Source organism: Homarus americanus, unplaced genomic scaffold (genome assembly GCF_018991925.1).
Source record: "Homarus americanus isolate GMGI-L3 unplaced genomic scaffold, GMGI_Hamer_2.0 scaffold4896, whole genome shotgun sequence".
Taxonomy (NCBI): domain Eukaryota; kingdom Metazoa; phylum Arthropoda; class Malacostraca; order Decapoda; family Nephropidae; genus Homarus; species Homarus americanus.
Window position 1 is genome coordinate 558,925 of NW_024749657.1, and position 22,549 is coordinate 581,473.

General features: G+C 40.2%; 1 protein-coding gene across 2 annotated transcripts in view; it reads right to left on the reverse strand.

Annotated features, from left to right (window-relative positions):
* Positions 1 to 202: 202 nt before the first annotated feature.
* LOC121853642 (tyrocidine synthase 3-like) overlaps positions 203 to 22,549 on the reverse strand; it is a 28,302-nt gene continuing 5,955 nt past the window's right edge. Inside the window, exons 2-20 of one of the 2 annotated variants that reach the window (XM_042347917.1) lie at positions 15,318 to 15,492; positions 14,877 to 14,994; positions 14,273 to 14,458; positions 13,247 to 13,435; positions 12,482 to 12,577; positions 12,076 to 12,215; positions 11,663 to 11,738; positions 11,303 to 11,414; positions 10,949 to 11,116; positions 10,529 to 10,725; positions 9,486 to 9,584; positions 9,069 to 9,156; positions 8,209 to 8,424; positions 6,967 to 7,138; positions 6,466 to 6,585; positions 5,605 to 5,748; positions 4,862 to 4,958; positions 4,410 to 4,493; positions 203 to 3,754 (exon numbers count right to left, since the gene is read on the reverse strand). In XM_042347917.1, coding sequence (XP_042203851.1) covers positions 3,617 to 3,754; positions 4,410 to 4,493; positions 4,862 to 4,958; positions 5,605 to 5,748; positions 6,466 to 6,585; positions 6,967 to 7,138; positions 8,209 to 8,424; positions 9,069 to 9,156; positions 9,486 to 9,584; positions 10,529 to 10,725; positions 10,949 to 11,116; positions 11,303 to 11,414; positions 11,663 to 11,738; positions 12,076 to 12,215; positions 12,482 to 12,577; positions 13,247 to 13,435; positions 14,273 to 14,458; positions 14,877 to 14,994; positions 15,318 to 15,484 — 2,607 coding nt within the window. In that variant the 5' untranslated portion in view covers positions 15,485 to 15,492 and the 3' untranslated portion in view covers positions 203 to 3,616. Of the gene's footprint in view, positions 3,755 to 4,409; positions 4,494 to 4,861; positions 4,959 to 5,604; positions 5,749 to 6,465; positions 6,586 to 6,966; positions 7,139 to 8,208; positions 8,425 to 9,068; positions 9,157 to 9,485; positions 9,585 to 10,528; positions 10,726 to 10,948; positions 11,117 to 11,302; positions 11,415 to 11,662; positions 11,739 to 12,075; positions 12,216 to 12,481; positions 12,578 to 13,246; positions 13,436 to 13,823; positions 13,829 to 14,272; positions 14,459 to 14,876; positions 14,995 to 15,317; positions 15,493 to 22,549 lie in introns of those variants that run through there. The other variant, XM_042347918.1, reaches the window with a different exon arrangement.

Consider the following 22,549-nt stretch of genomic DNA (forward strand, 5'->3'; position numbering starts at 1 on the left):
GGGTATGTTAGGTTAGGTAGATTAGATAGTTTATGTTAGATTAGGATATGTTAGGTTAGATTTGGTCACAATAAATCAAGTTAGATTTGGTAAGATTAGATTAGATTAGGACAGGTTAAATTTTGGTTAGGTTCCACTCCTATTTCACAAATGGTGTGTTTCTCTTCCAACATATCCATGTTTAGGCCAAAAAACAACACTGTTATCATTCACATGCATATTTCATTAGCTAGACAACATACACAATTCATGTACTGGTATATACCTTAATTATGTTTATATAATAGCAGTTCTAAATGGAGGTAGAATGTTAGCCTATTTGTTATAACTAATTTTACACATAATACCCTCAGAATACTCTATAAAGTGACTTAAAACACACACAAGCCCCTGAAAATAAAACTAGTTTAATTCACATAAAGATTAGACCACCCAGTTTATTTCACATGATGCTTAACCATCTTAATGCTATCTGAGGAGTTAGTCTAGCATAGTGTAAGATAAGTCAGGATCATTATTCTTTAGGTGAAGTACAGTACAGTACAGTACAGTACAGTACAGTACAGTATCTAATCTTCAGATGATCCTAAGATATTTTTATTTCAATACATATGTCAATGTGTCAATATGTCCACCATCAATATATTACTCTATCATATTAGCCTCTATTCTCAATCATATATTACTTAAAGCTTGCCATAAAATATAAAAAGCTTTATCTCATTATCATTCATTAATATATTTTCTATAGCTGTAGTATGAATGGCCTCCCCTCATCCTAACTTCAAATTGATCCCTAAAAGAGTCCTTTCATCTTCATTGTACTATAGTTACATTATACTTAAAGATGTATTATGTAAAGTCTACTGCTTAAGTCCTCTTGCCTCTCTCCCTGAACCCCAAACTTCAGCCTCATGAATCCAAAGCATTTATGGGCAGAATAATGCATCAGTGTCTACTACTTCATGTTCATGAGTCTGAATCTTGGAGTTCGTGGTTCAGGGGGAGAGGTGAACAGGTTTTAGTAGTTGACTGTACAGCCTCCGTTAACATCTACGCTAAGTCATGAATACCTACTGTACTGTAATCCAAAGTCTAACACCTTTTAAAAGCTCTAACACAACTCACACACATTGGTAGTTGCTACAATAGGTGAGAGAAGGCACTACATTATTGCTCCTATAATTATACATTTTTTATTCACAATTATTCAGAGAGTCAATAGAAAAATACAAAATCACAAACAGTTACAGATTGTTTGGTCTCAGTCTGGTTAACGAGTAGCCAAAAATCTAAATTATCTGGGTCATGGTGTCAAGATTATTATTATTATTACCTGTACAGAGTATTATTATTATTATGAACAAAATATATGATCTTGTCCCTTTTTACACACAACGTTGATAAGGTTCCTGTTAGGTATGTGTACAGTACTGAGTTACAGCACGAGACAAAAAATATAAACTAAATCTAAGTTTGTCAGGTTAGGTTTAGTTAAGTTAAATTTGGTTGATTTTTGCTTACAGAAGCGAATGTTTACTTTGTACACAAAACACTGTACACATACCCAGCTTTAACGCAAAAGTAAATTGAGTTGTTTCAGACCAAATAAGTTGCCACAGCCTAATATTTCAACAATGAATGCTTGAAGTACTCTGAACATGAAACTTTACAAACATCCTATTAATTAACAGTTAAAGATAATTAACAACACCATTCATCATTTACATTTTATAACAATTACATTATTAGCTGTAGCATCTGTATTAAAAATATATATATTTACTCAAATTTACACCTTAAATAAAATCTCTTGAAGAATAAGTCCAAAGAAAAAATGTTTTTACTAGTGTAGACTCGAAGGTTTCAAGTACTGTATAACATTATCATCATATTTTTGTGTCAAACATTGATGAAACTCAAAACCATTTTTGTAAAACTCTAAACTCTGATTTAAATAATCCAAGATTTCCCAGGTGGTTTGATGGTTCACATTAGGCAATACTGTACCACTGATGGAAGACCTCCAATGTTGTCTTGTGTCAGTCAATAGGTTTCCTTGGTACACACTTGGCTTGGCTACCGCTTAACAATACAGTACACACATACTCCAGCCCGGAATGGGAAATGAACACAAGGTCTAGAGTCAAGACCAATCTTGAACCAGTGTCACCTATCATTATGTATACTTTACAGCTGTCATAATACCGTACTTCCTCAACAATGGAAATCCTGATGAACCACAAACCTCAAGATTCAGACGTGTGAACTGGAAGCAAGTGTAGAGATAATAATGTCTCTGTGTTTATTGCTTCTGGTTCATGAGTCTGAATCTCAAGGTTCATGGGGCTACTCTTGTTGGCTGGCCATCATTTTTTTTTTTTTTTTTTGCTGTTACTTCCATCACTGTAGTTATGGGAATTTTTCATTGATGTTCCATGAATGGTCCCCTTTTAATATACCTGTACATACTGATAAGTCCAACATTGACTTGGCCCATCCATAATGGTTATCATTAATAAAGACAGGCGTCTCCTCACAACACTGTCTAGAGTCTTGTGGCATCTTGTTATTTCTTGTCAATTACCAAGAGTGACATCATGCTTAAGCCCACCACCTAAAGCCCAGTTATGGGAACTTGTCCACACAATACTTCAATTTCTATTTAAAACTTTATTCATTTTAAGAATTGTGGAATGTGAGTCTAGAGTTATACAGCTCTAGAGTCTAGAGCTGTATAATCTCTACAGCAGTCATTTAATTTGTTGTAGTTCTACTAATATATTAAAATGCAATACAGTACTATTTACATATATTAAAAGCAACATTAGAATATATTATTGTTCTGTAATATAAAGAAAACATAAATACACTATCAAACTCTGGAGTCCTCATGTCCCCTGGGAACTTATCGCCCTGAGGAACTTCATTATGACAGCTCCCAAGTCTGATACACAGTACACAGAAGAGACGAACATTATTGTGTATCTCTGCCATGTCAGGTCCTGAAGATGTTATAAATACTGGCTTCCATACCTGACTTAATACAGCAACATGAAAAGAATACTTTGGTTCAACCTATATGTAATGTGATCTTTCAGGTTGTAAGCAGAAATAATATTAATTTAAGAAATCTGAAAAAAGTTAAGGACTTTTTTAGTGACCCAAATTGTCAGATTATTTATTGTAGTAAACAAACTATCACATATAACTTACTGGGTACTAGTTTTTCAAAGATTTTTTATTACTGTACTTATTATTGCTATGAGTCCAATGATCACATCAAAATAGTACCCTGTGTAGTGTAGTGAATCATTAAAGAGAAACACCACCATAGGTCACTTGTATCACTTAACTGAATATATAATGCATAAGTTTGTACTTGGTACTTATAAAGTGCCTTGATGTTCATGTATAAAGTGTCCTCTGAGGAGTAATGCATCCAAAACATTTTTATTCAGAACTCTGTACAGTAGTGCACAGTACTGTACAGCAAAGTGGAGTACAGCACAGTACAACACAGCACGGTAAAATATCTGTTTTTACACTGAGTATTTTTGCTGACCAAGTGAATGGAAAATTCATCTTATGTCACAGGGAATCTGTATTTTCTTTTCTATAAAAACTTAACTGTGGTAACAGCATGCTGGGAGTCTGGTGCCAGGCCAAAGGGCTTGGTGCCATCTGGGGCCACCCACAGGTTGACTTGCTGGTCATTGAGAACTTTGTAGTTGAGGAAGTCATCACACACTTGCTGCAGGGGTAAAGGAATGGTGAATTTAGTTCATACAGTCTCAGCAACACGCTAAGGTTATACTGTCGTTCAGTCTTCATTTTCACAATAAAACTCCTTTTCTCTGGAAACTGAAAACTAACATGCTTAAAGCATAAAGATTTTGTACAATATTGAGCAGATTTATAATAGGGTGATTTAAAACTTATGGAAACAATGTACTGTAATTGATGTTTTAAATATTCTGTAATTGAATACTCATTAATTACCGGTAACACTAATTACTTGAATATTAACATTATGAACTCAGAGGCTTAACCAGAATGTACAAGAGTTTATCTATGAATTTTGAACAAAACCCATATTTTGACCTCATATGCTGTCATGGGCTGTAACCTGCAGCACCATTACCTGGTTAAAAAGTTATCATAGCCAAAAATAGGCAGACAGTCAGAACTGATAAGTATTGTATAGAGCAAGATGACATAGCTAAGAATTGGTTTTACAAGTAGGGAGGAATTTTATTTATATTTTATTGGTTCTGAGTTACAAACAAATTGACATCTGTAGTACTGTATATATTAATCTCTCTCTCACTGTGATGTTGTTATCAAGTGAGGAGAATTAGTCACTTTATGTTTTAGATAGAGGAACTATGAATCATTACAGTAATTACCTGGGTTAGACTGGATGTGTTGGTGGTAAACACAGCCTTGTACCCATTCCTTGCTGCTACCTTCAGGTTCTCATATTCCATTATCTGGTGAAGTTGTAAAATGATGAGATGATTATAACAACTGAAGAACCTTGACAACAAAGTCTACACTGTTTAAGTAACTGGATATTTTAGAGTCAGTCATCTGTATTTTCTGGTTTCTTTGTGAACAGTTTTTGATAACTCTGGCTACTCAGTCACCTAAATACAATACAAGTACTATAAGATATAGAAATAAAATTGGACAAAGTACTGTAACATAAAACATCCTTTGCCAAACTTGTTGAAATTTGGCAACAAAGTAAATTTCCGATATGATTTAACTACCGGTAATAAGAAATAGTAAGACATTATCAAGAGAGTTTTTGGAAAAAAGTTGAATTTTCATTGAAACTCTTATACTAATCACATACCTCTATGAGTTCAACATTTTCAGCTGGACCAAGTTGTAATAAGGTTCCCATCATGAAGCTATGTAAGACTGTCCCTCTGCCCTTTGGTACTTTACTCCTGTGAAGAGAGGCAGATACATTATGAATTAGCATAGTTTATTATGTACAGTATCACATGAAGATGTGGCACCCTGGCTTATTTCACCTTAAAGATAAACCTCCCTAATGTCAGGTTAGAGGCTATTAATGCAAGTATAACAACACATGTAAGAATATTAAAGAGATAAATGTTGATGGTAAAGTAGATGTGTAATGTGATACTGAAAGATAGCAAACTGTTGAGAGCTAAGATGGCGGCTGGGTATAAGGGTACTGTACTATTGGTGAAGATCTGCATAGAGGCATGTGGAGAGAATGAATGACAACAACTGGGTCAAGAGATGCATGAACCTAAATGTGTTGGGGGGGGGGGGCAGGGGTAGGCCAAGAATGACATAAGCAGAGGTTGTAAGAAATGTCATGAGATTTAAGAACCTGATAAGAGAGGCTGCAAGACATTGTGTATCATTAGAACTTCCATCAAGTAACTGCAGCTAACCCACACAAGCATGCAAAATGATGATGATGTTGATATTAAATAAATATACAGTTGGTTACATAAATCAGTAGGCAATTTAAAGTACAGTACAGTATATAGCTTATACTGTGCAGTACTGTATTACTATGTCCAGGTTTGCTTAGCATAAATAAGTCTCAGGTCTTACTTGGCCGGCTCCTCACAATACTCCAAGAAGGTGAGGACGTAATCAAGCTTAGGTGAGAGGTCCTCAAATGGAGGTTCATCCCAGAGGTCTAAGTTGAAAGCACAGGCAACCACCTCCTCTGTCTCTGGTTTCATTATTACGAAACTGCCAGAATAAAATAAAGAATATAAAGAGAAGACCATATAAGGATATTATATTGAAAAACATTTTTAACCAATAAACTAAAAAATAAACTATGTATTAGAGATGGAAATGGAGTTGACTTTTATTTTAGAATGAATAAAAACAGGCTCAGACAAATGCCATGTGAGTGAAATATTAAAGTTGACTCACCATTCACAACATTGTATATTAAAAACCTTAAAATTTTCTACTAAATGTCGTCAATGGCTATAACACAGTATTGTAGAACCATCAAAATAAATCAAATTAGAATATATGAGTGATTCTCTTTTCTGATTCATGAGATTATTTTTCTTTCTCAAAACTGTCAGTGATCAGAAATTGCTTTACTTTACTGAATCCTTTTTGCCAGTGGTTAGTTTTTGAGCCAGTCAGGCAGTCAGTCATTTCTCTGTTACTCATTGTTGGCAAGCACTGACTATAGAATGTATCTGAACATGTGCCAGTGCTATCAGGTCACCTATCCTGGGTTCCTCTTTTTTAGATCATAGCTATCTTAGGTCCCTCTCTGTCAGCTCCTAGCTATCCTGGGTTACTCTCTGTCAGCTCATAGCTATCTTAGGTCCCTCTCTGTCACCTCATAGCTATCTTAGGTCCCTCTCTGTCACCTCATAGCTATCTTAGGTCCCTCTCTGTCACCTCATAGCTATCTTAGATCCCTCGTCAATTAATACTCACCTCAGGTCTTGTTCTACCAGCTCATCAAATATTGGATTTAGCAACTTTATGTACTCCCAGGGTTCTGTATGAAGGTGCTGCTCTAAGTCTCCCTTCTCTGCGAAGCTCTCACTTATCATGCTGTTGGGGGGAGGTTAGACTTATTGAGATATGAACATGGTGTGTGAGGAGTGGTGTGGTGTGCATTAATTTTTTTCTGCATTTGAATGAACTCGACACAAAAATATATCCCTTTATATCACAAATAAATCACATACATATAAATACTTCCTTTTTATCTACAATTAGATAAGTGAAGAGTAAAATAGTCTCACTTATTTTACAATTTATTAACTCAGAACAAACAAACACTCCCCTGGACTACCTGAAGATTGGGTCCCCACAATATTATTTCACCTGATGATTAAACACCCTAATTGGGGGTTAGGTTAGGATATCATTAGAGTGGTAAATCTTAAGGTAAAATAAACTGGGGAATAATGTTCAAATTATCCCACTCACCTCAACACTGCCTCTTTATGTATGTGGAGCATCCTGGAGCAAGTGTACTGGTGGCTGAGTGAACCTTTCCTACACCCTCCAGGTGCTGAGGGTCCTTCCTCCTGACTGCTAACCTTCTGCATGTTCAGTACCACCTCCCCAAGGGTCTTTGCCTTCATAAACTGACCAATACCTGACAATTAAGAGACAAATTAATATAAGAGTTGTACTGTACAGTATATGATCTCTGTAACTCATACCCAAACCTAAGTGAATATTATCAGAGATGGAAAAATCAAAACTAGAGGTCCCTAACTTTACTAGTGTAGGTGGTCAGGTGCAGTTCTTTTTTATTGTCTCTGTAATGAAGGGGTAGTATTAAGAGACCTGTAACCACCTTGCCTCTAATATAGTAATATCTCCGTTAGCCGGAATCCCTCAAACCCAGAACTCTCCGATAGTCAGAATTGAAATTTTCTCTGAAAATTGTTCCCAAAGCCGGAATTTTCCGAAAAATTACGGCTTTGGGTACGATTTTCCGAGGGGCACATTTTCTGGAAAATTCTGAGAACATTTTCCCGATACCTAGATAATTCCGGGGATGGGGGAGTTTTTCCAGGTTTGAGAGATGAAAATCAGGCGCATTTTATGGAAATTCCAAGAAAACTTTTCCATTATCCAGAAAATGACGGGGATGAGGGATATTTTTCCAGGTTTGAGAGATGATGTAATGGGAAACTTCTGGAACTTCCGAGAACATTTTTCCGTTACCCAGAAAATTCCAGGAATGAGGGATTTAATTAGCGGAGCCTTCTTTGTGTGTATTTACAGCTGATTCGCCAGGCAAGAAGATGACGGTAGCAATGCGTGTGATGTAGGGAGCGGGAGGGGATTTTGAGAAATGCAATTAAATGCCAGGTAGCGACGTGTCCTCCTAATATTACGTATATAAATAATTATTAGATGTTTTAATTGCCTGTATGTTGGCAAAAACGTTTTTTTTCCGGCTTGGAGAGAGTCGCCTTGTGACCTGGAAATCTCTCATTCCGGAAGTGCTCTGCACCAATTGTTCTGGCTATTGGGGATATCACTGTACACATTTGGGATATCAGATCCCCTTTTACTTTTCATGTTTGCTGACATAATAGAAGCTCAGTTGGGGGACACACAATCAAACCATTACACTGATAAACTTGCAGTATGTACTTTATACAGTATATGATCTGCTTCACCCTCAAGGAAAACATCAAGATCTCTACTTACCTACATTATAGCCAAGATCCTTTAGTGATGTCACCGTCAGCACTGAGTTGAGAGAGTTGCCTCCAACCTCGAAAAATGATGTGTTAAGGGAGAGCTTTTTGCCTCTGGCCACTGCTGGGCCCAAGACATGACCCACAGTCAGCAGCAAAGCACGAGCTGCGGCCTCTTGTTGGGAACTGACACCTGTCAAATCGATGTCTACCTCTTGCTCGTCTCCTGGGAAAGAATAAATCAAAACTGAATTTGCAAGCTGATAAAATGAAGGAAATTACCACAATTTAAAACTGCTTTAAACTGTAAATGTATCCAAACACTGTATAGCAAAGAACTCATTTAGGATTTTATGAAGGAAATATGTTTTCAAAGGGTGGTTTAGGAGAGCAGAAAAAGTTGATCTTTATACAACTTTTCTCACATTTAGAAGTAGAATGCTTCCAATATTCAGATTAAAATACCTATACAGGTATATAATAATGAATCATGTACTTTGTGAGGTGGTGATGAGAATGTATGGCAGCTCTCCAAGTGGTGCTGTTGTTTTAACTAGTTCACAGAAAGCAATTATCAATGGGTAAGGGACAGATTCACCTCTACTTGAGCTGTTTTCAAAGTCTACTATGACTAATTTGTTTACATACACACCACACAGACGTGACTCAGAATAGATAGTTAATGGGAGAGAGAAAGAGCAAAAGAGAGAGAGAGAGAAAGAGAGAGCAAAAAAAAGTGATAAACTGTAGTGTATATACAGTCAGAAAACAAATTAGATGATACAGTACAGTATGGTTAAAAGCAATATAATCTCTACCTTGACAGACTCAGTGTTAATATCAGGGGACTTTAAGATATATAGTACCTACCTTTTGCTCTCTGCTCGTACACCTTCAGCAGCTGTTGACGGTCCACCTTACCATTCACTAACAAGGGCAGGTCATCCATGTGAATTAACTGCAATGAAATGTGAGGTAATGAATGAATGAAACACAAGGTAATGAATGAATGAAATGCAAGGTAATGAATAAAACATGAAATAATGATTTTACTTAAGTTTCTCTTGAGCATTGAAGACTTTATTTGTGACTCACCCAAGTACAAAAGAATTTATCTGAATATGGATGAATTTATATTCAATTTATTTGAGGTACCAAAGGATTTATTTGAATTCATGTGTAATATTTAAACTTCAAAATATTCACTCTAAATATTTGTTGGGTCCTATGGGATTTAACATTGCATATACCGGTATGTAGTACTATGTACGTATGTATGTTGCTCACCTGAGGTTGCATGTAGGGTTGAAGGAGGGTTGAGATTTGCACCTTCAGCACCTCTGGGACCAGCTTGTCATCGTGACTGGTGTAGAAAGCAACCAGAGCCTGTCAGATAAATAGTACTGTATAGGCATGACAAATCTCTGCAAGGTTATGACAACATTTAAGACTACACTGTACTGTACTGACATGTTTAGTGGTGATGAAAATTTGTATCTTTATGTACTGTACTGTAATGTATTTAGCCATAGGAAAGATTCTTTTATGTTACTGTATTTAAAGCCATAGAAACCTTATTTATTAATGTACACTATACTGAGACAGGCCTTTATCACTGTTTCTAGTTTTTGTTTTATCCTCTTCACCAAATGATCTGCTCGTTAGCCGTTTGGGCGATCGATCACGTTTCTGTTACTCACTGTTGGCAAGTGCTGGGCATGCACCGGCTCCTGAATGTACCTGAACCTGCTCCAGTGTTTTACTTTTATCCTCTTCACCACTGATCGGCTTGTTAGCCGCTTGGGCGATCGGTCACGTCTCTTTTCCTTTATATTCTTCACCAAAAGGTCGGCTCGCTAGCCGCCCGGACGATCGGTCACGTCTCTGTCACGCACTGTTGGCAAATACTGGGCATGCACCGGCCCCTGAATGTACCTGAACCCGCTCCAGTGTTGGTCAAGTCTTCTCTTGAAAGAGCTCACACTCGGTGCCGTCACAACACTCTCTGGTAGATTGTTCCAAGAGTTTACAACCCTCACTCCGAAAAAGTTTGCCCTCACGGTTTTCCGGACTTGCGGCTTCTTCAATCTTGAGCTGTGACCCCTTGTGGGGCGAGCGTCCGCCAGCTCCAAGTAAGGACACTCAACTGAGTAGTGCCCCCTGAGATGCTTATAAACCTCAACTAGGTCCCCCCTTGCCCGTCTGTAGTATAAGCTAGGCAAGTTCAGGCGCTCGTTGGTCAAGTCTGGTCTTGAAAGAGCTCACACTCGGTGCCGTCTCAACCAGCTGTTGACAGATAAACTCCAACACACACACACACACTCACATACCTGGTTGACCTCCCCGGGATTGTAACAGAGTATGTACACTTTGTCGACGCCCTTAACCATAAGCATGGCCAACTCCACCTCATTCATGTCCACTCTATGGCCACGGATTTTGATCTGAGAGTCGGCTCGTCCCTCAAACACCAACATCCCATTGATGACCTTTCCAAAGTCACCCGTACGATAGAGAACTGAGTAATCTGCCGGGTAAATAGTATAGTGTTAGAATTAAGGTGCACAGTTCAGGGTACAACATCAGATTAATACAAAGACTGATTATTATCACCCATCAATGAATTACTGGTCATGGTATGGTAATAAGTTTTCTTCAGAGAATTATAACAGGGGTTCATTAAAGTTAAAACTCTCATCACAAAGTCTAATAGTTACAATTAACAAAAAACCTGAAGATCAGTAACCAACCTGTGTCACTGGTATGTTTATTCGTTACAAATTTTTCCGGTTGTGCCCTGCCTACGTAGCCACTAGCCAAGTTGAGGCCAGAGGCATACACCTCCCCCATCTGCCCCTCTGTCACCAGTTCTCCATCACTGTTGAGGAGGTAGATCTGACAGTTGGTGATGGGGATACCTGAAAAAAGTGGTGCCTATATTAAGAGATGCAGAAACAGTATAGCTTAGGTTACATTGGATTAGGTTAAGAAGGGTTGGGTTGGATTGGGTTAAATTGTACAATATAACAGCATCTAAATGTGTGAATAAGTAATGCAGGCAAATGAATGTAACAGGTACAATATTTCACAACTACTGTACTCACCAACGGGGACTTTGTTGTTGACTAGTTTGGTCATGGCATCATTGTGGTCATGGAAGTGCAGGTAGGTCACATCTCCCATCACTTCCGTGGACCCGTAGAAGTTACAGATTGTCTAGGTGGATAGAGTTGGGTATGTGAGTGTTTTGTTATCTGTCAAGGTTATTTATCTACTTGGTAACTCACTCACTCGTTCACAGGTAACACGTTTATCATTTATTTTAAATCTTACTTGAAAAAATAATGTCAGAATTTCAAAAGTGTATTTACTGTATAATGTATTGTTTCCTAATAAATCAAAACCTAAAAATGCATTAGAGTAACTGCAAAATAATAAAACGTCTTCACACTTTATGTTCCCACCTGGCTTTTTGTGAATGTCTTGAAAAATGAATGGAGCAGATCTGATGGGAAGACCTCGCCTGAACAAACCCACAGCCTGTGAGCCAGAAACATCATGTATACAGTAACAGATAAGGAGAGAGAAAAATAATTTTCAAGGCCAGAAGACTGTACAAGACATCCACATAATAGGTTCCATTAACCATATGTACACATGATTCTCTCTCCGCTGAATAAACTTATCTGGCGTCCCAGTAATGAAGGAGTTAGAAAAATACAGTATATATACAGTCCTGTATATTCAATGCGAGATATGTGCTTATAAAAAATAGTCAGGGATCCTGATTTGGTCAACACATGCACAGATCCTTCACTCAATTGCAATGACAAAAGAAACCAATTATGATAAGTTACTGATTAGCATTGACTCTAACCTGAGGGATGTCAACTTGGGAGAGTCGTCGGCAGAGCAGTGAAGCACGATTGACCTCAGCAGACTGGGCACTAATACCAACCTGCCAACCTTCTCTTTGTCCAACACTGTTACTAACTCATCCACAGCTTGTGTCATGGCCTGGTGATGTGAGGAAATATATGGTCTGATAATGATAAATAACTCCATGAATGATAACTTGGCAATGGTTTACTTGTTTTGAACAGCACTACACCAGTGATGGTCTGAAGGGAAAAAACCTACAGTATATCAATATCTGTCTTCATTATCATAACCAATTCAATGATGAAATTTAGTTTTGTGAATCTGTAATGTTTCTTAACAATTACTAAAGTTGTTTCCACCATTTCTCTGTGTTTGCATTACAAGATTATATTTTCTCTTACCTTAGGGATGACGACCACCCGGTGCCCAGTCAACAGTGGGCCGAAGATCTCACTGATAGAGTCAACGAACGTTAGTGCAGTCTTGAAGCAGCACACCTAAATGGTAGGAGTTTATTGATTAGTACTGTCATGTCTTCCCATATCTGTCATTTGAGTTAACTAGCTCCTTGAGAGGCATCAGTCCTGCCATATACAGTACTGTATTGCAAATGGAGTTAAAGAATCTGGATTAACAGAAAGAAACATTCGATTTGTTTATTTTCCAGATATAAATACAGTACAGTGATATCCCCAATAGCCAGAACAATTGGTGCAGACCACTTCCGGGAATGAGAGATTCCGGGTAACGAGACGACTCTCAAAGCCGGAAAAAATCCCTCATCCTCGGAATTTTCTGAAAATTTCTGGGTAATGGAAATTTTTTCTCAGAATTTACAGAAAATACACCTGATCTTCATCTCTCAAACCCGGAAAAAAACTCCCCATCCCTGGAATTTTCCTGAATTTTCCAGGTATCGGGAAAATTTTCTCGTAATTTTTCAGAAATGTGACCCTCGGAAAATTGTTCCCAAAGCCGGAATTTTCCAGAAAATTCCGACTTTGGGACTGATTTTCCGAGAAAATTTAAATTCCAGCTATCGGAAAGTTCTGGGTTTGAGGGATTCCGGCTAACGGGGATATTACTGTATCAAGGTCTATGACTCACCAAACAATGATGGAAAATAAGTACCAAGCTCTCTTGAGACACCAGAGAACAGCACTCACCTCATCCTCTTGGTAAGGAAAGGTGCTCCACTGCCAGGCCAGGCGGTTTAAGACGGCCTTGTGGGAGATCCTGACACCCTTGGGGATGCCAGTGGACCCTGAGGTGTACAGGATGGTAGCAATGGACGACTCACTGAAAGTCATACCAACCTCCTCTGCTGTCAGGTCATCGTGCCTCTCTTCCTCCATCTGATAAAGGAAATGGAAAACTGTCATACAAAAAAGAGGAATGAGGAGAAACAACACCTTCCATTCTTAAGTAGCTCCTTTTTCTCAGCTTAACATAGGAAGCAAGTAGCAGAGAGCCCACTCATGATAGGAAGGTAAGGGAGTGTTAATGTAAGTTGCTGTATGTCCTCCAGGTACTGTATAAAGTCTTACCTCTGCCTGTAGTTCCTCCAGGTACTGTATAAAGTCTTACCTCTGCCTGTAGTTCCTCCAGGTACTGTATAAAGTCTTACCTCTGCCTGTAGTCCAGGTACTGTATAAAGTCTTACCTCTGCCTGTAGTTCCTCCAGGTACTGTATAAAGTCTTACCTCTGCCTGTAGTTCCTCCAGGTACTGTATAAAGTCTTACCTCTGCCTGTAGTTCCTCCAGGTACTGTATAAAGTCTTACCTCTGCCTGTAGTTCCTCCAGGTACTGTATAAAGTCTTACCTCTGCCTGTAGTTCCTCCAGGTACTGTATAAAGTCTTACCTCTGCCTGTAGTTCCTCCAGGTACTGTATAAAGTCTTACCTCTGCCTGTAGTTCCTCCAGGTACTGTATAAAAAGTCTTACCTCTGCCTGTAGTTCCTCCAGGTACTGTATAAAGTCTTACCTCTGCCTGTAGTTCCTCCAGGTACTGTATAAAGTTTTACCTCTGCCTGTAGTTCCTCCAGGTACTGTATAAAAAATCTTACCTCTGCCTGTAGTTCCTCCAGGTACTGTATAAAAAATCTTACCTCTGCCTGTAGTTCCTCCAGGTACTGTATAAAAGTCTTACCTCTGCCTGTAGTTCCTCCAGGTACTGTATAAAAAGTCTTACCTCTGCCTGTAAATCCTCCAGGTGTAAGATAGGAACATTATTCTCCACTTGAGGATTAGTATGAATACTCTGAAGGGCTTGAGGATGACCACTAGCAAGGAGGAGAGTGGGTCTGGCATCATTCAGTATGTGAGCCATGCGAGACTCTGGGAAGGTTATATCCAGGGGTAGATATGCTGCTCCAGCCTGGTATAAAACAAATCTTTATCAGGTGTGGATTATCAGTGAGCTAAAATATGTTTGGATCACCTGAAGATTAAACACCCCAACTTATTTCACTTGCATATTAACCACCCCAATGCTACCCTGGCCAATTAGGTTAATGTGGGGTGGTTAATCTTTAGGTGTAATAAGCCGGGGTGTCTAGTCTTCATGTGAACCATTTTTTTATTAAATACGTATTATTTTCTCTTTGTTACCAACTTTCAGATATAACAGTATGTAATTTATATTATTATGTAATGCATGCAAGTTGATGTTTTTATTTCTGCCTCATAACAGTTACAGGAAATTCAGGCAAAATTATCGAGACAACTCGAAAATCCCTAGTTTCAAAGATCCCCTGAAACAGATACAAAACAAGTGATGTATTACAGTGCATTACCTTGTGTATGGCCAGCAGGGTGGTGACCAGGTGTGAGCTCGGGGCCATACACACGGCCACCACTCTATCACCATCTGGATTGGCTCGTGTAGAACTCTGGAGCCTTTTCAGTAGACATCTGCGGAAACATGAGAGGAAAATATTTAAACACGTGGCTTCAGTAATATCAATCAGACTACCGTCCTCATATCTGAAGGCTAGCGACTACAGCCCTCCTCCTCCTTTTCCTCCTTGTAAATCCCCTCTCTCATCCTCCTCCTCCTCATCCTCTTAAACCAATATCTAACCCCCCCCCCCTTAGTGGATGTATTGACGCACTTTAAAAATACCCCAACATACTTTAAAACACCGTAACATACTTTAAAATACCATAGAATACCATCCTATACCCTGTACCCACCATAATCTACTATAATATACCATAACATACCCCATACCCACCTTGCTATCGTGTTGGCGGTGTCGTTGAGTTCTTGGTATGAGATCCAGTCGTGTTGGTGGGCATCTTTGAGGGCAGGAGAGGCGGGACGACCCAGTACTACACACTCAAACAGTCGAGGCATCACGACCACTTCCGGCAGCTGTCTTGCTTTCCCTTTCAACACCATTGTCGTTTCTATGGTGAGTTTATAACCTTGGATTAGTGATTTGAGGAGAAAGTCTGGATTAGTGATTGAACAGGAGAGAGTTTGGATTCGTGATTGAACAGGAGAGAGTTTGAATTGGTGATTGGAGAAGAGTTTGGATTAGTGATGGGAGGAGAGAATTTAGATTAGTGATTTGAGGAGAGAGTCTGGATTCGTGATTGAACAGGAGAGAGTTTGGTTTAGTGATTGAAGAGGAGAGAGTCTGGATTAGCGGTTGGAGAGGAGAGAGTCTGGATTAGTGATTGGAGAGGAGAGAGTTTGGATTAGTGATTGGAGAGGAGAGAATTTGGATTAGTGATTGGAGAGGAGAGAGTTTGGATTAGTTATTGTATTGGCTGTAAATTGTTATGCTTGATAGGATGGACGAGCGATAAACAGTATCTTTGTCACATTAATTTATTGGAAAATTTGGGTTTTTGTTCCCTACCCAAAAATCTTAGCTGTATTATTAGGGGTAAGTGGCCCTATGGAGGAGTCCCGAGCCATGAAAGTGAGATCAATACTGAGGTTCAAAATAGCCCCGAACAAGACTATCCATTAGGGATCCTATACAAGCGTGACCTCTAAATACAAATGCCATTCATAGTTGAGTGGGATGGTTGCTGTGGTCGCCAGGCTTGGGAGTAAAGACATGTACTGTACTGTAACCGCTCTGTCGCCAAACTCAGTCATTAAAATTTGTAACTGAAGTGCCTAAGACAATACAATACATCCGGTGAAAACTGCTTGCTTCATTAACCCGTTAACAGTTAAACCCGAGTAAAGGCACTAATACATATAATGTCAGTTCGGGCAGTGGTGTATGACGTCACCATATGAAGTGAAGCAACTGAAGGTTTTCTCCAACCGACAATAAAAAAAAAAAATAACATTGAACGTCATTGTGTGTGTGGGGGGAATTCCTTGATGTAACCTCCACTGTAAAAAAAAAGAGATTTCTCCTGATTCAAGAGCAAACATAAGCTCTTTTCTTCATTCTATACTAATAAAAATTGTAATTTAATAAGACGTATTGTTTCTCATTTATCTATTTACCATTTCACCAGGTTACTCTAGCCGTTCGGGAAGTTAATCTTCCAGAGTCTAAATTTTGGGGTCTAAGTGGGTGTATTTTGTTTCAGTCTTAATATTGCTCATTCTTGCAGTTATCTCGCTGTCCTGATAAGCCATCGAGACGGATGAGGCTGAGCAATTTGCACCACTGACTAAAAAAAGACATCACTGAGGTGGCTCGGAAGTCCACAGAAACGAAGAGGACAAGGCGGCAATGGGGTAGAGAGCACATCTACTATAAGGTGGGAGCAACTGTGTATTAATTAATTATTATGATTAACAAAACATTAGATGTATCATAAACTTCAAATATCCATGTGATGGATACAAACAGATGCACTGATGTGTGGATTTGGCATCCTGTGTACCGCCGGCAAGGCCTTGGGTTCGTAACACTCGTCTTGCCCGCGGTGCCCACCGTTTTTGTGTGAATGTCCTCACAGCCAAACTGTGGAATGTTCTGCCTTCTGTGTTTCCACTCTTTGACAATGTTTCACTTCAAAAAGCTGGTTTTCCGGGATCTTCGTGGTGTAGATTAATACAGCCTTTTCTCTTCTATTTTTAATTTCTTCTTACTCTTATTTTTTCGCCTCCCCGAGCCAGGGTAGGCTATACCCCGTAAAAAAAGTTCACACTTGGAGCAGTTATTGTTTCAAGCAATAGATATAAGACTGAGATAAAATATTATCTTTACTTTTTACTTTTACTTTTAACCTCTTCACCTCTGATTGGCTCGTTAGCCGCTTGGGCGATCGGTCACGTCTGTGTTACGCACTATTGGCAAGTACTGGGCATGCACCGGCTCCTGAATGTACTTGGACCTGCTCCAGTGTTGGTTATGTCTGGTCTTGAAAGAGCTCACACTAGGTGCCGTCACAACACTTTCTGACAAGTTGCTGAGTTCACAACTCTCACTCCGAAAAAGTTTGCCCTCATTTTCTGGACCTGCGGCTTCTTCAGCCTTAAGCTATGACCCCTTCATGGGGCGAGCGTCCCTACAGTATATCAGTGTTATTGTTTTATTAGTAAAAGTTTTTTTCATTTTCAGTGTTTATCTTGTTTACACACATCCGAGATACCGATATCTATACGTAATAGAGACGCAGTAAATATAGAGGCACGTGTATCAATAAATGCGATTATGGTAACACTGCCATACAAGTTGAGCAGCAGGGCAAAACTGCCGGTAACTTCATCACGTCTTTGCGATGTTTCATATTGTTCCGCACGGCAGAGGTGGTGATACCGTCAACAAACTTACAAAGCTTTTATTGGCTGAGAGAGAGAGTTACATCGCCTTACAGCCAGCTCACACACTGTAGATACAACTTGCACGAACAGTAAGGAGACAGTGTCTGAAAAATGGCCGATGAAATTCGATGTGAACAAATGTAAAGTATTTATTCTAGGACATGTAAACAGAGAAACCAGATACCCTGAGGGATTGGAGCGCCTAAACTTGCCTAGCTTATACTACAGTCTGTCAGACGGGCAAGGGGTGACCTAATTGAGGTGTATAAGCATCTCAAGGGGCACTACTCAGTCGAGTGTCCTTACTTGGAGCTGGCGTCGCAGCACTTACTACAAAGTTGCTAAGCTTGTTCCTCTCATGTCCTTAGTCAAGAGGATTATACAGAGGCCAGTGAAAAACACCTCAACGATTATGTTAGTGCGTATAATGGACTACAATTTATTAAGGAAAATCAAATGTATCACCTGGGATTAAAAACTGCGACGATTATGAAGTGACGAGAGAGAGAGAGAGAGAGAGAGAGAGAGAGAGAGAATAACAACAATGTTTCTCCACCTCACGAGTGGCTTTCCTAAAACAAGTTACGTCACAGCTCAATTGAGTGACCATGGGCAATGGGTGACAATTCTTAATGAAGTGACAAAGAACGCAGGGGGTGGTGGCTTTCCGGGGAGGAGATGTGTGGGGGCGCTTAAATTACTGAATACAACCTTATTCTACCCATAATGCGACACAGGCTCAATACTTATAGAAAGATTATCCATATCAAAGAATAAAATAGAAATTAGTAATGTTGATGGATAATTTTCGACGTTGTGATTCCGTTGACAATTCTCCATGAAGCATCCTAAGGCAGGAACCGAGGCGCCGGGGAATAATTGGCCGCTGAGTGAGTTAAATGACGACTTCCCGGGAGACGTGTGGGTCAGTGGGGGCGGGAGACTGATTAAAGGAAAGAAGGATTCAGAGAGACACTTTCAAAGACCACAGAGGAAATGATATAATCAACGAAATGGAGGAAAGTTGAGGCTGAGATATTAAGCTTGACCACGAATATAATTATACACACATACAGACATGAATACTGACGTGGAATCAGGTATATTTATTAATTTACATACTTGTATTTAATCATTACTTCTCGCGTCTATTAGTTGATATCACCCACCCACACACGCCCACGCAACCACCCACACACGCCCACGCAACCACCCACACACACACACACCCACGCAATCACCCACACACCCCTCCACCCACACAAACACCTCAACCCACATCCACCCCCCAGCCTGGTCTGGAAATTCCCAGAGTTTTTAACAAGTTAACCTGGAGGTTGACGTACAGATGCACCCCCAGCTCTCATAGGCCCCAGCTCTAATAGTCCCCAGATGCAATAGGCGCCAGCTCTAATAGTCCCCAGATGCAATAGGCCCCAGCTCTACTAGTCCCCAGCTCTAATAGCCCTCAGCTCCAATAGGCCCCAGCTCCAATAGGCCCCAGCTCCAATAGGCCCCAGTTCCAATAGGCCCCAGGCCTCACCTCACCTTACCACAACACAGTGATTTTATTCAGTGGTGTTGAGTAACGTCATGAGTACAAACTTTCCCACTGACCGTATATAACAGAGAGAGAGAGAGAGAGTAAAATCGCCAAACATATTCATATCGGATCAGAGGTTTGTGAGATGATTGTTCAGGTGTGTGGCTCCGTACAGGTAACCAGGTGTGTAATTGACGGTCGGGTACGAACGACACTGCCTCCAGAACCGGTTTTAGGTGATGGAGTGAGAGGTGGACAGAAGGGAATGAGGAAGAAGAGTGAGAGGTGGAAGGAGGGGGAGGGGTGATGAGGCGTAGAGGGAGGGAGAGGGATGGGGGAGATGATTGAGGGGTGGGGGGATGGGGGAAGTAGAAGACTGGGGAAGGATGGAGGGAAGGGAAGAAGGGAGGGAGGGAAAGGGGTGTCTGTCTATTTATCCGTCTCCTCCTCGGGTCCTCATGGCAGGACGCAGAACACCGGAGAAAGGAGGAAAATGCCGACAGAGAGGAAGAATATCGCCTCAAGGTACCACAATACAGGAGGGGGAGGAGGAGGCCCGCAAGCTCTAAACCCCAAGGAAATGAGAGACTTCAAGAGATTCTCGAGGAGATTGAAGAGATTCAGGGAGATTCAAGAGCTGGAGGGAAGCGCCTGGCCATCGACACATCTACAAACACAGGAAGAAATCGATGGCGGGAACTCTCGAAGGTCGGGAGAAACAACTGCGCATCGCAAACTCTGGCTAGAACATCCTGCTCGATCCTCTTCCTGGTAACACGTACGGAATCAAAATAAAGATAAATAAAACCTAATTGTATGAGATATAATAATAATAATAATAATAATAATATTATTTCTCAAGCAATAAGGTGCAATTACGAACGCGATGACCCAAAACCTAAACAATGATATCAGCTTTTAATCCCGAAATGAAAACAAAGTGAATGAAAATACTCATACATGACATAAATGTGAATTAAAAACATGACTGTTGAGAATATTAAAATTTATTTCCCGAGAGAAGTTTTTGAGGTTTATTTATGTTTTATCAAAGGGTTCATCTTGTATATAAAAATGTGAAGGGCTCAATGTTTACGCGGATGGCGGTCTCCGAGTGTGCTTCTTGTCTTTCATATACTGGGTGCCACACTTCATACTGGGTGCCACACTTCACACTGGGTGCCACACTTCATACTGGGTGCCACACTGATAGCCAGGTGGCCCTGTCGCTGAGGTGGCCACTACTGACAGTTGATTGAGGGAGATTGGACGAATGGGAGGAAAAGGAGAGATGGAAGAGAGAGGAAGGCGGGAGAGGAAGCGAGAGGGGTAGATGAGAGAAAGGAAAGGGGGAAAGGAAGGAAAAGAGAGATACGGAATAGGAGATGGGATGGAAGTGGATGATGTAGAGGACAGAAAGGAAGGAAAGGAAAGAAGAGGAACGGGGTGTAGTGCAGAGAGAGAGAGAGAGAGAGAGATGGTAGTGGTGCGAGTTTGTCCACACAATACAGGTCGCCAACTGTGCAAATTACTTCTGCACCTCAGAGTCCTAGAGAAGAGGAGAGGAAGAAGAGAGAATAAGAGGAGGGGAAAGGATGGAAGGACGAGAGGAAGAATGAGAGGAAAAGAAGGAAAGAGAGGAAGGAGACAACGTGTGGAAGGGAGGCAGGAGGGGAAGGAGGAAGAGGAGCAGGACGTGAAGAAAGTGGAGGAGGAAAATATTGAGAAAATTAAAGAAGCATTTGTGATAGTACTCGCTGCCATCACCATCATCACCACTACCATCATCACCATCATTACCACTACCATCATCACCATCATCACCACTACCATCATCACCATCATTACCACTACCATCATCACCATCATCACCACTACCATCATCACCATCATCACCACTACCATCATCACATCATCACCATCATCACCATCATCACCACTCACCATCATCACCATCATCACCATCATCATCACCATCATCATCACCATCATACCATCATCCACTCATCACCACTATCATCACCATCATCCACTACCATCATCACCACTACCATCATCACCATCATTACCACTACCATCATCACCACTACCATCATCACCATCATCACCATCACCATCATCACCACTACCATCATCACCATCACCATCACCATCATTGCAACAGTTGAGGTTCGGTCGCATCATTATGTGGTTTACAGTCATCTCTATTTACAGTACCTGGTGGTTTCCTTTGAGGGGGTGACTCATTGAATGTTCACAGGATGAGCGAGACTATTTAATGTCTAAACACGGAAACTGACTTAAACCCGCTTTAGGTCGATGTAACCTAACCTAACTTAAAGTGATCTGTCTTCCTCCTAACCTAACTTAAAGTGATCTGTCTTCCTCCTTAACTAACTTAAAGTGATCTGTCTTCCTCCTAACCTAACTTAAAGTGATCTGTCTTCCTCCTGACCGAACTTAAAGTGGTCTGTCCTCCTCCTAACCTAACTTAAAGTGGTCTGTCTTCCTCCTAACCTAACTTAAAGTGATCTGTCTTCCTCCTAACCTAACTTAAAGTGATCTGTCTTCCTCCTAACCTAACTTAAAGTGATCTGTCTTCCTCCTAACCTAACTTAAAGTGATATGTCTTCCTCCTAACCTAACTTAAAGTGATCTGTCTTCCTCCTAACCTAACTTAAAGTGATCTGTCTTCCTCCTAACCTAACTTAAAGTGATCTGTCTTCCTCCTAACCTAACTTAAAGTGATCTGTCTGTCTTCCTCCTAACCTAACTTAAAGTGATCTGTCTTCCTCCTAACCTAACTTAAAGTGATCTGTCTTCCTCCTAACCTAACTTAAAGTGGTCTGTCTTCCTCCTTAACTAACTTAAAGTGGTCTGTCCTCCTCCTAACCTAACTTAAAGTGATCTGTCTTCCTCCTTAACTAACTTAAAGTGATCTGTCTTCCTCCTAACCTAACTTAAAGTGATCTGTCTTCCTCCTAACCTAACTTAAAGTGATCTGTCTTCCTCCTAACCTAAAGTGATCTGTAACCTAGTGATCTGTCTTCCTCCTAACCTAACTTAAAGTGATCTGTCTTCCTCCTAACCTAACTTAAAGTGATCTGTCTTCCTCCTTAACTAACTTAAAGTGATCTGTCTTCCTCCTGAGCTAACTTAAAGTGGTCTGTCTTCCTCCT